Genomic DNA, 14,171 nt, shown 5'->3' on the forward strand with positions numbered 1-14,171 from the left:
CATAATAACTTTGTTGCCCCCTGACCTTTCCTCTGCTGGACGTAAACACTGTCTTCATTCATGCACATAAAGCGTAGTAAGATCTGCTCAGCGAGGAGCACAAATAAATGTTTACTTTTCCTATAGACTGTCATTTGGATTTGATTCAAGCATTTTTACCGTTTTTTTCCGACTGAGATATGAAGTAGTCCACACAATTACATTTGACCATTAACCTGCTACCCTTAAGAGAAATGTTGTAGTTTCCTATATTAATCTGTTTCGAGAAAACACAAAAGCAAACACTATAAAATCGTTTGCCCCTGCAAAGCCACTAACTGATGTGAGATCAGTTTCCTGCCAAGTGCTGCATCCGTGCTGCACTCTGAATTAATGCCAAATCAAAACCCCTCAAGTGTGGCTCTAGAGAATATGACACCTGTGAGTGACGCCGTATGCAAACGCCTCTGGATGTGTGCGTGGAAATGACTCACAGGCACTCAGAGGGATGAAATCTGAGCGCCGGGCGGACCCGCAGCGGGGGGGGCGCAGCAGATCCACAGCAGCCACGAACCCGTTCACCATTCAGCGGTTATGCTGATATGCGCATTTTTAAATGCATTTTTTTTTATGCGTATTGGCTACAATATGTGAGAGGCAATCTTACAATTTCTGAAGAAAACAAAACGAAGAAGAAAAAAATCCCTAATTAAAAAAAAAAATCTAAAGTATTTTCAGCTGTTCTTTTTGATGCGGAAAATTAGCGCCACTTGGCGCAGCTCTAAGATCCCACCCCTATTAAAGATAGCACAATAGTAGATGGAAACCTGGTCTCTAAACTGTGTGCTGCATTTTAATAGAACCCTGCGTATTGTTGCGAAACTGATACATTCAATCACGATGAAAGAAAAAAGTTAAAAATAAAAGACTTATGGGAACATTTTTACTGTGCTTAAACATTTCGTCTCGGTTCATAAAAACACGCAACTTTATTTTGGTAAAAGTGAACTGCAGAATCCAGCCTACTCACCTATCAAAATAAAGATGGAGAGATAAGTGTTTTTAATATAATCCATGGCTCCCGTTTTTTCGGCACGGTCGACAGAGAGTCCGAGTCCCGAATAGTTGACGGCACCTTCAGCTCCTCATTCAGTCGCTCACAAACAGCCTCCTGAAACACACGCTACGCGCACTCACGCGCTCCTCCGGACACTGAAGTGGTTCCTCCAAGTTGCGCACAGTTGCTCATTGTGGGGATGCTGATGCTGCTGCAGCTCCCAGTGACGACAGCGCCCCCCCCCCCCCTCCCCCCCGGCCTCCCTCCCCCTCCTCCCCCCTCACACACACACACACACACACGCACACACACACACCCTCTTTCCCCCTGGGTGAGCCAACAATACTTCTGGACCTAAAGACATTTATTTTCCCTTCTTGCCAGTTTCGGCAAAGTCACGTTTTAATCGTTAGTTCACAGAGAACTTCCGTGGTGGAGGAATGAATAGGAGCATTTAGCCCAATCAATTAAAAGTATTAGATCAGAAATTCATGGACACTATTATAATAAGAATTAACCAGTGGCAAAATTGGATTTCTGGGATTTATATTTAATCTTGGTTTAGATGTTGATGCAGATGTATTTTATTAAATGATTCAGAGCCCTCCTTATTATTTTCAAGCAATACATTTCTGCTTTTGTAGGATGTTTTTTTATTGATTATTAAGCAAATTAGTGAATCCACATCAAGCAGAATTTGAGATGTTTTCTCATGACTTTCTAGTGCTCATCACTCATCATCCAGACGGCTTTTCACTGCAGATTTGCAGAGGAACAATAGATGTGAGGGTGTCCGAGAAGAATATTAATTTTCTTCTTTCAAGGTCTATGTCCATTATGAAAGCACCGCCACATATTCTCAGGGATTGAGGGTCACGCTCTTAAAGACTCCAAGTGAAGAGAGGTTTAGTTCTCTTCTCTCGCGATGGAGAATAATGAAAGAAGGGCCTCCAGGCTCCTTCAAAAGCCAGTCATGACATTATTAAAGAAACACAGACTGTTAAAAGCAGAGCAAATGTCTGTCGCGAACCACCAGCTTCCTAATATAATAATAATAATAATACTGGGTTTAAACCTGTTTGCTTTAAGAATGACTTTAATCTTTGATGGTACTGGTAATGGGATATCTTTCGATATATGCTCCAAAGGTTGTACATCCATAAAGCATAACTTCTGTTATTCCACAAACATCCAAAAGAAGCTCCAAAGGGTTTAGACGTGTTGTGGTGGTGAGGCCACATGAGTACAGTGAGTGTTCAAGAAACCAGATTAAGCCACGTCATCCTGTCGGAAGCGTTTACTAAAACGGGTACAGCGTGGTCATAATGGGATGAGCATAAACCGGGTGCTAAAATTCAAAATGACCAATTTTCTACATCCAACATTGTGGCGGGGAATTCCCCAAGTTCGCATTACAGCTCGACTGGAGAAAATCATCTTATTGTGAACATGGAAGCTTATCAAAACTAAGAAGTCCAGCCATCTCCTGTTCATCAGTGTCTTATTGTCAGAATCACTTCCTAAATTCAATCACAGGATTTCTAGGTAAAATACAATAATAAACAGAACTAAATATTATTATGTTATACATTATGTAGACGTGAATGAAAACATTGTCAAGGAGAAAAATAAAAGATAACACAGATTTGTGTCAATCAATCAAGTGTCAGAGAGCAGCAATGTGTGATTCTCCTCTTGGACTCAAACATGTAAAGCAGCTGTATGATCAACACATTTCATCATAATAACGGATCTGTAACTGTGACTGACACGGAACAGGAAAGACAAAAAAAAAACAGAAAGACCATCAAACGGGGAGCGAGCTCAAAATATTTAACACCGTGAAAAAAGGCTGAGATCAAAAACAGGAAGGGGCGAGGAGTAGGCGAGGAATCAGAGACATGCAGGCGTGACATACGTCGTCTGCTGTTGACTACCGTGGGGAAATGGAAAGCATCTGGAGCAGGTCAGGTGTGTTTGTCGGAGGGAAAGCGCGCCTGGCTGGAATAGATGAGTATGGAGAGCCAGACGTGAGCAAGGGAGGGAGTGGCTTTCTTTAAAGTCCTCTATACTCTGACGCCTTATCAACGCGTGTCTTCATGAGTGGAGGAAACTAATGTGTGAGGACCATCTGAAGGTCCTCTGCTCAGGCGGCTGGGTTTTCTTATACTTTGCTTTCGTCGTGGGCGTCTAATGGTTTTACTCGTCGCAGTCCCTCTTTCCCTACACAGCTGAAGTCCTCAAGAATTATGACACCAGCTGTTGTCTCCTTCTCCCCACGTTGCCCTGACCTTTGTTTGAACACCACGCACAGGCTACCATCTCTCTGGATGGCCTCAAAATCGAATCGTGTGATTCAATTAGAAGAACCTCATTACTTTGAATCACCTGCAGAAGTAAAGCTTCGTCTTAGGTCTCATTATGAGACATTTGTGTGAACAGTCTGGTTTGTTGGGAGATCAAGCCCATACGTTTTTGTTCCATAAGATGATCTGACAGCTCTCATAAAATACAGAATTTATAAAGGCGATTTTTGATCTTTTGTTGTGTAATGTTTAATTTCTGCCGGTGTTAAAGGGTTGATTCAAGCGCCGCTGTTACATTTTTATTTGTCTGTTCTACTAAAACAAGGGTTACTGATTAGCTGGTTAGGATTTTTCGGGATTTCTGTAAACACAGCTCGTTATTTTGGGAATATTCTGACCATCTGTGCATTTGAAAAAGAAACACTGATCGAAACAGGCATTATTTGTCAAACACGTCGCCTGCTTTCGTTTAAGCGTAAAGTTATTCTCCACATGTGGATGCCTGTGAACGGATACTTTGATTGCAAAGCTGCACCCAAATAACTGTGTACCACAGTAGTTCAAGTGACTTTAAGACATTAACTTGAGTCATTCAGAAATACCTTTGACCTTGGTTCCTGATAATGCAGGTTGCTTTAACGTCCAATATCCATGACGTTATTTACCAGTAAACATTTGTGGAGACGATCAAATGGGCTCAACGTAGTCGCTTTAGAAAGGTGGCCAGTGTCGGGCGTTCGATATGGCCTAACTGCTCAAAACAACACTGACTGCAGGGAAATAAATGTACTACCTGTGGGCGTTTTTGGAACATTTTTGTCCACCATTTCTGGATAGTTTCATTGCGTATTTGCTTCTGCTCTGCTGCAAATCAAAACATGTGATAAAAAGTAATGGAGGGTAAAATAAAAGGTCACAAACTAATGAGGATAACCTTCAGAGCCGCATGTGTTTCCTATTTAAAATGATTAAACATTTACAAAATGCAAAGCTTCTTCTGGGACTTTATCAGCTAACAGAAAGATGCACTGACAGATGCCGTCACGCAGCAAATTGTTAGTTTAATAGATAAGAAATCCAAAGTTACACGGGACTGTTTCCGAACATCTTCAACATGTCAAGAAGTTTTTTTTTCCATTTGTTGTGTTCCAAGTAAATGGCGATTGAGATCAGAATAATTTCTTACATCTCTCCACTCGTTCTCCGTTTCTCTTGCTGCCTCATGGGTCCGACCTTTGGGAACAGAGAGCAGATTAAAAGGAGTATATCAGGTTCCTTTTCTGGACGCGTTTAACCAGCAACCAAATCCAAGGCGATAGATCACATTGTCCTGATTGATTTCATCTCAAAGCCAGTTCATTTAAACTCATATGGGGACATGAACGTAGCTTCAACCCTGTGTGAGAGGGAAAAAAGGTTTTGGAAAGTCAATTTTTTTTTTAATTTTCAGTAAATATTGGACATTATTCCAAACATTTTTTGGGGGTTTACATATCTTGGCACAAAAGCAAAATCTTTGACTGAGAATTTTATCTGAAGCAGATTTTTGAAAACTGTTGGTGAAGCGCAAACAAAGAGGGAATGTGATGACAAATGGAAAATTCTTGAACGGTCAAGGAGATGAAATGAGTTTAAAAAGAAATAGGGAAGAAAATGTTAGAGGTAATAAAGAAAATTGGCGGATAAAAGAACATAAACAACAACAAAAAACGTCTCGTTGTGAATTTAATAATGAAATATCAAAAGCCAGTATTGGGCTATGAATTAAAACATAAAGAAGACATTTAGGCCTGCACTAATCTGTTTAATGACATTAGATAAAGTTGCCAAATAAGGACAGACAGGGAAATCTCCCAGAAACAAAACAGACAAACTTGTTGTTTTCTCCTGAGGGGAAAGGAGGAAACGAGAACACTGAGAGAGAGAAAGAATCCGCCACGTGGCAGCTTGAACTGTCTTCTTCACAGTCGGTGCACGACAAAGTAACATCTTCCCAACCTGTATCACATTAAAGTGTGTTATTGGGTCGTCCAGATGGGTTTTCATCAGGAGTTGGTAATAAAATACTATTTATCGCCGGTGCCTAGTAGAAACTGCGGCTTTTGTGTTGACGTTTCTTTTAGTGATCGTTAGCGATGCCACTGTGATGACCTCAAAGAAGGAAAGATGTTGGTTTGTGCAGGTTTCGGTTCTGGTACAAAATCCCCAAACGTGACTTCACATGAAAAACAGCTGAGCTGAGCAGAAAAGTAACACAAAAACGTATGAGTGGTGGGAACCTTCGAAAAGGAGTCATTGCCCCTTGTTTTTAAGCCTTGTCATAGAAAAGAAATATTTTAGGTCCAATAAATAACATCGTTTTTTCTTTAAATTCAATTTCCTACTAATATTTTTAAAAGGGAAATCAGTTTGGAACCTTTATGTTGATTGCCAGTCAGTGTTGGGAAGTCAATTAAAGCAATAAATAGAGGCGATGTCTTGAACAACGCTTCCTGGTACTTGTATAGTAGACACTGTCAAAAGTGGCCAAACATTGTCTTAATATATATTAGTTTCAAATCATATTTCCAAACTGAAAGCGACGCAAACGAGCGCGAACAACCAAAATGGTTTTGATTGCATTGTGTTCTGATGAAATATCCTGATGGTTCCCTGACTGGGACGTACCTCTACTTCATAGATTGTCCCCAATCGTCTTCTCTTCATTTAAGTGACTGGGCTTCACTTTTCAGACGCAGAGGTTTCAACGTGCAGTTTTGTCTTCAGGAGTTCTATTCCTGCTGCAGCCGGTTGGGTGTAAAAGACGGTAAATGATCTCTAATCTCCTGGCACTCACCAACAGCAGGAAAGAAAAACCACTCAGAGGCAACGACCGATGCTCGGGTAGAGTTGTCGAGGACCGAAACGAACGCAGCGACAGTCCAAACCGGCAGCTTTATTGACCTTAAAGGAGGCTCCGGCACGAGCTCAAAGTGGCCTGCTTAACACAGCCAGCTTCAAATCAAGGACGCTGCAGGCAGATAATGAAGGAGCTGGAGAATAATGAGGGAGGGAGACAGAGGGACGCATACTCGATGGCCATTAGGCTGTCGCTTGCATGTTTTGCAATTTCTCTCCAAGTTGCCCGCTGGGGATTTTCTTTAGTACTAAAAGAGTCATCTCTGGCAAGAATCCCCTCGTGAAAGACCACGGATTGTGATTCAAGCACGTCTACATGGACAATTGTGACAAGGAACAATTAATGGACTGTTTCTATACATCGTATCTGTGTCAGCATTACATTAAATTCATTATTTGTTGATCTTTTGTTCCAGAGGAATCACACACGGAGGTAGCAATATATATATGAGGTAGCAATATATACGCACATATAAATAGTAATGTATTGTGTTGCCTTTTTAATACCACAACTAACAAATGACAAGGTAAACACACCTGTTGTTGGCGATTCTGGTCTTGTGTTGGGTTAGGTTCGATCTTTATCTCCTGACGTGGCCTCCCTGCAGACCTGAAACTACTATCTCCTGTTTACCTGATAAACAAAACGGACAAAGGTTACTTTGTGTTCAATAGGAAACTCACCTCTTTGAGATATTGGCTGAAAAACAAGTCGAATACGCTTCCTGACCTATTATTAGAACAAACAGCTCCATTAAAACATCGATGGAGCTCCATGTAGGCGCCTCTGTTTCATTTAAGCTTTTTCCAGCCACACCAGAATAGTTCGCTGCACGATTGAGGCACAATACTTAAAAATGTTTACTTCAAATGGTTTTAAAAGCCAAACTTTTAATTTAAATTAAGTAAAAGGACAATTGATGATGAATAAATGTGGACTTGTTTCTTGGAGTAATGATAAAAACCTACATGACTTTTTACATATATAAGTAGCAATTACTTAATTACTTAAAAAACAAAAGGGACAAATATAAAATGTGATTTAGGGTCTGACCGTTTTCTTTTCAATTAATCAAAGGCATAATTTTTCCTCACAATGGACGCAGTTAATTAATTAAAAGTTAATCTTGTGTTTGTGTGTAGTTAATATTAATGTGTTTTAAAGGGCTATTAACTGTTAAAATAAAAACATTTGAAAAAGCTCAATAGAGTTCAGCTGTGAAGACGATTAGAGTTGTAATTCTCAATGTTGCTGAAAATAAAAACTACATGTTTCTATTTTCAAAATGTCAAAGAATGTAAAAAATCCCTGCATAAACACGTCCCCTCCTGCAGCCGGCATTTCTATAACAGGTTTAACCAATGTTCTCCTTGAACAAACCAAGCAGATGTGTTCTCATGTGTTCCCTCATTCTAACCCCCAAACAAAATCATATCCTAAACTTAACCAAGCAGTTATTTTTGCATGCACTCTTGTGCTGCTGGACCCTACAAACCATTGTTTGAGGATACATTGAGCTACCAGCATTTATCCTCGTTTAGCAAAAACTTGGAAGGAAGGTGTTCTTAAACACGATGTGTGTTTCATGTAACTCGAGAAAGCAAATAAGCACATTTCTCCGTTTCTCCAGTCCATTTTTGCAAATGTATGTATAGAATCAAAGAATGCAGATTTTCTAGCAACAGCAGAGCCCAAAGACTGCCGAGAAACTGCTTCAGGAATGCCGACGCTCTGTGATCCGTCCCTTAAAGGCAGAAATGAGGTAATGAGGATGATTAAAACAGCTTTGAATGAAGGGACCTTCACCCCGCCGACCTCGGACCAAGCTCCAGGATTTGGCTTTTGAACAGAGCAGAATCAGCTAAAAATCTGATCAAAGAAGCAACTGATGATTCATCTGATGAGTCAACACAAACTTTACTATGAGAGTGTGTGTGTGTGTGTGTGTGTGTGTGTGTGTGCGTAGCAGTCATTACAATTATTGGCAGATATGTTAAGCCCTGCTTGGCGAAGTGGCCTCATAGCTCAAAACTCATTGAACTTTATTTAAGCCTTCGTATATGTTATATATACGTCATATGTTTGGCCTATTGGCCTGTTTAGCAGGATATGCTACGCCACACCTTTGCGCAATTCCCTGTGTGGTGCAACGAGCTACAGACATGATACTTTGCACCATAAGAATGTGTGAGCATGAAGGTGGTGCTGTCAAGTGAGAATGGTAAAAGACTCCCCTCCCATTGACTTTAACATGTAAAGACATTTACAAATCTGTTTGCTTTCAAATAAACCTCTTGGACAATAAAGATAACATTTCTAAGATGAGTGAGCGAAGCGAGTAAAATCACCGCCATCCGTAAAATAAACTGTACTGTACTACGGTTGTCTTTGAGCAATCCAACTCAGTGAATCAGTCCTGAGAATTTGCACCGAGGAGCCACAGTTGAGAGTTGGAGTGAAGTGCTGCATACCTTGAAATGATCAATGAGGCGTCCGACTGGCCTCACTCCTCAAGACAGACTGAAAGCAGCTGAGGGGGCTTCGCCTCGGCTTAGTGAAGAAATAAACACTTCCGCTGCCTGCAGTCTTCATATTGGCAAAGACAAGAAAGCTGTAGTTCTAACTTACATGACTTGAGGACAAGGTATACTGTCCCCTCCTAGCCAACTATCTAATGGACAATCTGCTTTCGCTATCTTATTTTTAACTAATGATATTTACAAGATCTTTGCAAGGGTTCCTCCTCCATTTTTCACCAACTCTCTTATCATCCATCGATTTAATACAACAGTAACACCCACATGTCTGAGCATTTTTAAAGTCCAAATCAGTATTGACCCAAACACTAAGCAGCAAACATCTGCCCTGGACTCCAGATGTACGGTATCTGCATCGCAAAACACAGGAGACGAAAGAAACCCCAGGAAATGCATCCGTCTGCTGCTCCTGGTTAGTCTGACAGGTGAAGCCCAACAAACACCTGCACGCAGAAGCTACGCAGAAACTACGCCTCGCTGCGTCGGCTGCATGTCAGGAGGTGGGGAGAAAAACACCCTGCTCCTCTGCCATGCTGCTGCACCTGCGGCGGATTTATTAAAATCATTTATTTGAATGCATTATTCACGTGAGCCAGACAGTAATACACAGCTGGTGTTATAAAAGTCAATGTGAATCTTTTCTATTGACGTGTCATTGTCAAACGCGCCTTGGAGGACGATGGATGAGCACGGGGATAAATGAGCCCAGCGCTGCTCTTCTTCAGGCCCGTCGCTCCACTCAGTCCGGAGATTTCTCGCCCTGCAATAATTTATGATCACTTTATTTTTTTGGCAAAATGAACAGCAAAGACATTCCTGCTGAGAAGAACTCAAGCCAAAAGAAAATTGGACTCTACCGATATCTCCTCTTGTCCTCCCATGACCTGGTGTAGTAGATCTGAATTGAGTAAATGAAATGTCTTTGTGGGACGTGGACGCCATCGACAAGCTCATCATCAGCTTTCTAGTAAAAAAGATGAGGTTAAACATCTAAATGTTCTGGTTGCGGCTCTAGAGCTCTTAATGTCAGCTCGCTGGCATCCCGTTTGCTGTCTGAGCACGTCAGAGGGTGATGTCATTGCAGGTCGCTGTCTTTCATTTTTGTTCGCCGAAAGACACAAAAGCGGAGGTCGAGGTGGGGCGCGAGGAAAGGAACGCCCAAGTCGGTCGGCCCAAGAAAGCCCGGAGCAATTAGTTGGTTGCCACTTTTTAGTCTTGAAGAAAAACTGACCGTTTAGACTACAAGCAGATCTGTATTTGGATGGCGTCTCCTGAGCAGCACCAGAATAAACCCCAGTGGACTACAGACTCCGCTGACACTACGATCGACAGCCCCAAACGCTGACGGGTGGAAATCCCGAGTGGGATTTGTGTGAGAGCAGCAGATGGCAAAGCGGGTGAGAAATAAACTGCAGGCCCGAGCATGAAAAAGAATCGCCTCCCTGACTGATCTTACACTCGAGCGTCATTACAATCCTCCCACAGCGTCGGGCCGGTCAGCATTCCCCCTCCTATGCAACAGGTGCCTTTTTTTCCAAATGCACAGGCAAAAAAATCACACTTGCGAATCTTAGCCGAGAATTGTTTCATGTGACTGAGATGAGCAAAACCCTTGGAAACAAAAAAAAACAAAGATGTGATGGACCTCTGCACACGTGGGATGACGACAAAGCGCCACGCGCACACTACACGTACACACCCACACACACACAAACTGGAATAACGAGGTTCGACCTACCAGCTAGATGTGGACGTGTGGACGGGACTCACACGTCTGGAGTATTAAACATCAATCTGAGCTTCAGTGGTAAATCGACAACAGCTGGATCGGGGAGTACAGATTTCCCCGCAGCATGAGCTGCCAGTAGCAGCCGAGCTGGAGAGCTGCGCGCCTGGTGTGCAGCCAGACGGGGACCTGATGTCTCCTTGTGTGTTTTGTCATGCATCCATATGCGAGACAAACCCCAGAGTCAGATGAAGAAAAAGCTTTTTGACGGTATTCACAGGGCCAATTTTACATCGGGACATTGATTGAGGGTTAAGTGATGATTGTTTTGAGGAATACCGCATCTACAAAATGACCGTTTGTTTTATTGCATACCGCCGAGGTAAACGGGTTTATCCAATCGTTTGCATGCTTTTAAATGGTACACTCTCATGCTTTTGTGCGTGCATGACACCTCTGGGGCTTTTTCAAAGAGTCCAAACACATGTTAATAATGATGTCATCAGAGTGACCTCAACCACATATTGAAATCAGAAAGCAAAAACTGGAGGTGTGGAGTTTGAATCAGGGATTCTTGACAATTTTTTAAAATGTAACTCTCCAGTGCAAAAGTCCTCACTCAGTCAACCGTGTCCTTTGGATGTTTCCAAATGTCTGCCTCCACACACACACATCCACAGACACATCCACAGACATACACACATCCACAGACACACAGACACACAAAGTGGGTCATTAACTGGTTTGACTTAATCCTAAAGTCTGATCATGCTGCACTTCCTGCTCACTCACAGACACACACACACACAATCAATATGTCTCTGTGTTTGAAAGTGTGTGTGTGTGTGTGTTGGTGTGTTAAATCACACTGTGTGTGAAATAATTAACACAATGCTGCTCTTTAAAAGGAATCACTTAAATATTGGCGGTTTTAATGTGTTTAAAAGCGCACACACACACACACTCAGCACTCTAATTAATTAGTGTGCACTGACTTTCACACTTTGAACTCCCATTTTGTCGCGTCATTGCTGTCCTCATTGTAGGTTAATGGCTGTAATGGGAACGCTTAACTCCATTTAGGTGGATGTTAACGTGCTTTTAATGCTCTCACGTAAACAGGCTGTTTGACACATCGCTGAGGGGACGAAAACGGATTTTCCCTCTTATGATACTTTTTGTTTCACCTGAACACATTTTATCGTCGCCATTTTGTGTGTGTGTGTGTGTGCGTGATTTTTTTGAGCGTATGATCCCAATTTCTTTTACTCACACTTTTAGATTGGTTGGTGTCATTTACTGTTGAATTAAAGATACATTCTCTGCTCCAAATCATTTTTTAGCTGATTTCATCACATATTTAATTGAATATATGGCTAGGTTTATACATATATATGAATGTATATATACATATATATTGAATGCATTCAGGCGTTGTGAATCAGAATTAGAGCAATTTTGACCAATTTTTTAAAAACACATTAAACATAAAAAGTTTCCTTTTAAAGTTAAGATCAAGAAATTTCATATTTCAATTGAAATAAGTGAAATCACAACTCATTCCTAAAGGGAAAGATTTCAGCACTGTGAACTCAGTTGTGTTCAAGTTTCAACTTTGAGTTTTCAGCAGCTGCTCAAATGCTTGAGTGTCTTCTTTCCTCCCGAACCGCCTGCCTTTCATGCCGGGACACGCGGCCCTCTCAGCTACGCACATCTCGGGCCCCGATCGAGATGCGCGGTCCCTCGTTAGCCGGCCATTAAATATTTAACATTCCTCCGACTAAGGAGAAAGATGAGAGAGCGGACAAGAAGGAAAGTGAAGTGAACCTGACATGAACACGCTTTCACCACACAAGCGAGGGGTTTGATGGCGTCAGTTATTAGAAAAACAAAGCATTATTTGTGTAAATGCAGACTTTGATGAACATGTTATGTTCTCCTTTGGTCTCCTTTATACTTTTTAATGAATGGTCCAGGGAGACCATCTCATTGAAGTTTGTACCACACTCACACGGACGAACCAGCTCCCTGAAATTAAGATTAATAAATTCAGTGTGTTCTCTTTCTTTTTTTCAAGCATTATGGACGCTTGGTGGTAGTTGATCTATACTATAAATACATCTTTTGTGTGATGCACTTCATGTAGTTGATTTACATGCTACACACACACATACACACACGTAACCAAACATCAGCTCAATGAAATTCAAGCCTGCTGAGTTTTTTAATCAACACACGCAATACATTTTTAAAAGTTTTGTACCAGCTGCTTTGTGAACTTCTCTCTCTTCTAGTTTTTCAATCTGCTCTGAGTAGCCGGGGCCTGAAGGCCGGCTTTGTTAGCGGGACATCGTGAGAGCATCATGTCCCCCCCTCTAATATAATCAGTTTCAGTGAATTACAGAAGCGCCTAATGGAATCAGGACCTGGTGACACTCATTTAGTCCACTTATGTTCCTGCATGTCTGCGACTTTAGAGAGTTGGAACAAAGAGTGACAGCTGTCGAAACAGCATCTCTTCCTGGTGAGACGGGGGAATTACAGCGGGGGCTTTTATTCTGAAGGGATGTCTGAGCAAAAGAAAAAAATGATCTCCATCCAAAAATGTCAAATTCTTACTGAGGATCTCTCATCCTTACTGAAGGCTCCATCTTAAAGTATAATAATCTGTCCAGAGTCGCAAGCAGTTCAAGCGAGTTCAGCTCAATTTTGTCATTTTACTGATTCATTCACAATGCAAATCAAAACCCTCAGAGAAAGAGGAATGTCTGTTAAAACCCGAGACCAAAAATAAAAAGTGACCCTAAAAGCGACTGTCGCGTCCGGTCAAGGCCCCTCCAACCTTTGAAGATGCTCTGCACGGGATTCTTTGGCTGATGAAGACGCAACATCAGTCATTAATCATCTTGAAAGCCCACTTTGATGTGGAAAAGCAAAAAGAATACAGTTAAGGCAGTTGTGGTTAAAGGCACAGCAACCTGAACCTCTTATGTCAGAACGGGTTAAATGTGTCTGTAAACGCGCCTGTGTTTCTTATTATCACAAAGAACTTTTAAGCCTCGTTCTTTTAGACAAGGATGGTTTTTTTTGGATTGCAGTCACTTCAAACCACGTCTACTAACACTTTGAGATCTGGGCGGAATATTTGATGTGTTCAAAAAGAGAGTGGGACGTTTTCTTTGAATCAGCACGTTCGTGGTCAAACTCATGTGGGAGCAGCTCGGCTGTATTCATGTTTAATTCCTTGACTTCTCTGATACTCTACAACCGAAATGAAACGACTCAAATGAAAGAGCCGCAGCAGATTGAGGCAATTAACGGCAACAGTTTTTTGGTCTTCGCTATGAGTTGTTTTGGAAATATTACAACTGCATCATGTTTGTATTATATTCGTACATAAGGGCCAACCACAGCGGCGGTACTTCCTGAGGAGGCTGAGGAAGTTTGGGATGTCTCTGAAGATCCTCAGCAACTTCTACAGCTGCATCATGGAGGGCATATTGACCAGCTGCATCACCGTGTGGTACGGCAGCACATCCACCATGGACCGCAAACGCCTGCAGAGAGTGGTGAGGACAGCAGAAAAGATCATCAAGACCCCACTGCCCTCTCTGCAGAGCATCTACCACCGCAGGGTTCACAGGAGAGCTGCCTCCATTCTCAAAGA

The 14,171-nt window shown here is 41.9% G+C and overlaps 1 protein-coding gene and 1 long non-coding RNA gene across 3 annotated transcripts in view; both read right to left on the reverse strand.

The window, feature by feature from the left end:
* ltk (leukocyte receptor tyrosine kinase) overlaps positions 1 to 1,224 on the reverse strand; it is a 33,476-nt gene extending 32,252 nt beyond the window's left edge. The window contains exon 1 of the mRNA XM_040199443.2: positions 1,010 to 1,224. Coding sequence (XP_040055377.2) covers positions 1,010 to 1,055 — 46 coding nt within the window. The 5' untranslated portion in view covers positions 1,056 to 1,224. The remainder of the gene's footprint in view (positions 1 to 1,009) is intronic.
* A 1,094-nt stretch (positions 1,225 to 2,318) lies between these two features.
* On the reverse strand, positions 2,319 to 8,801 carry LOC120832396 (uncharacterized). Of its 2 annotated transcripts, XR_013452822.1 has the most exons (4): positions 8,713 to 8,801; positions 6,778 to 6,874; positions 6,010 to 6,122; positions 2,319 to 4,575 (listed from the first exon to the last, which is right to left on the reverse strand). It is a non-coding gene; the product is annotated as an uncharacterized LOC120832396 (long non-coding RNA). The 2 variants fall into 2 exon arrangements; XR_013452821.1 differs by lacking the exon at positions 6,010 to 6,122.
* Positions 8,802 to 14,171: the final 5,370 nt, after the last annotated feature.

This window comes from Gasterosteus aculeatus, chromosome 15 (assembly GCF_964276395.1).
Source record: "Gasterosteus aculeatus chromosome 15, fGasAcu3.hap1.1, whole genome shotgun sequence".
Lineage (NCBI taxonomy): Eukaryota > Metazoa > Chordata > Actinopteri > Perciformes > Gasterosteidae > Gasterosteus > Gasterosteus aculeatus.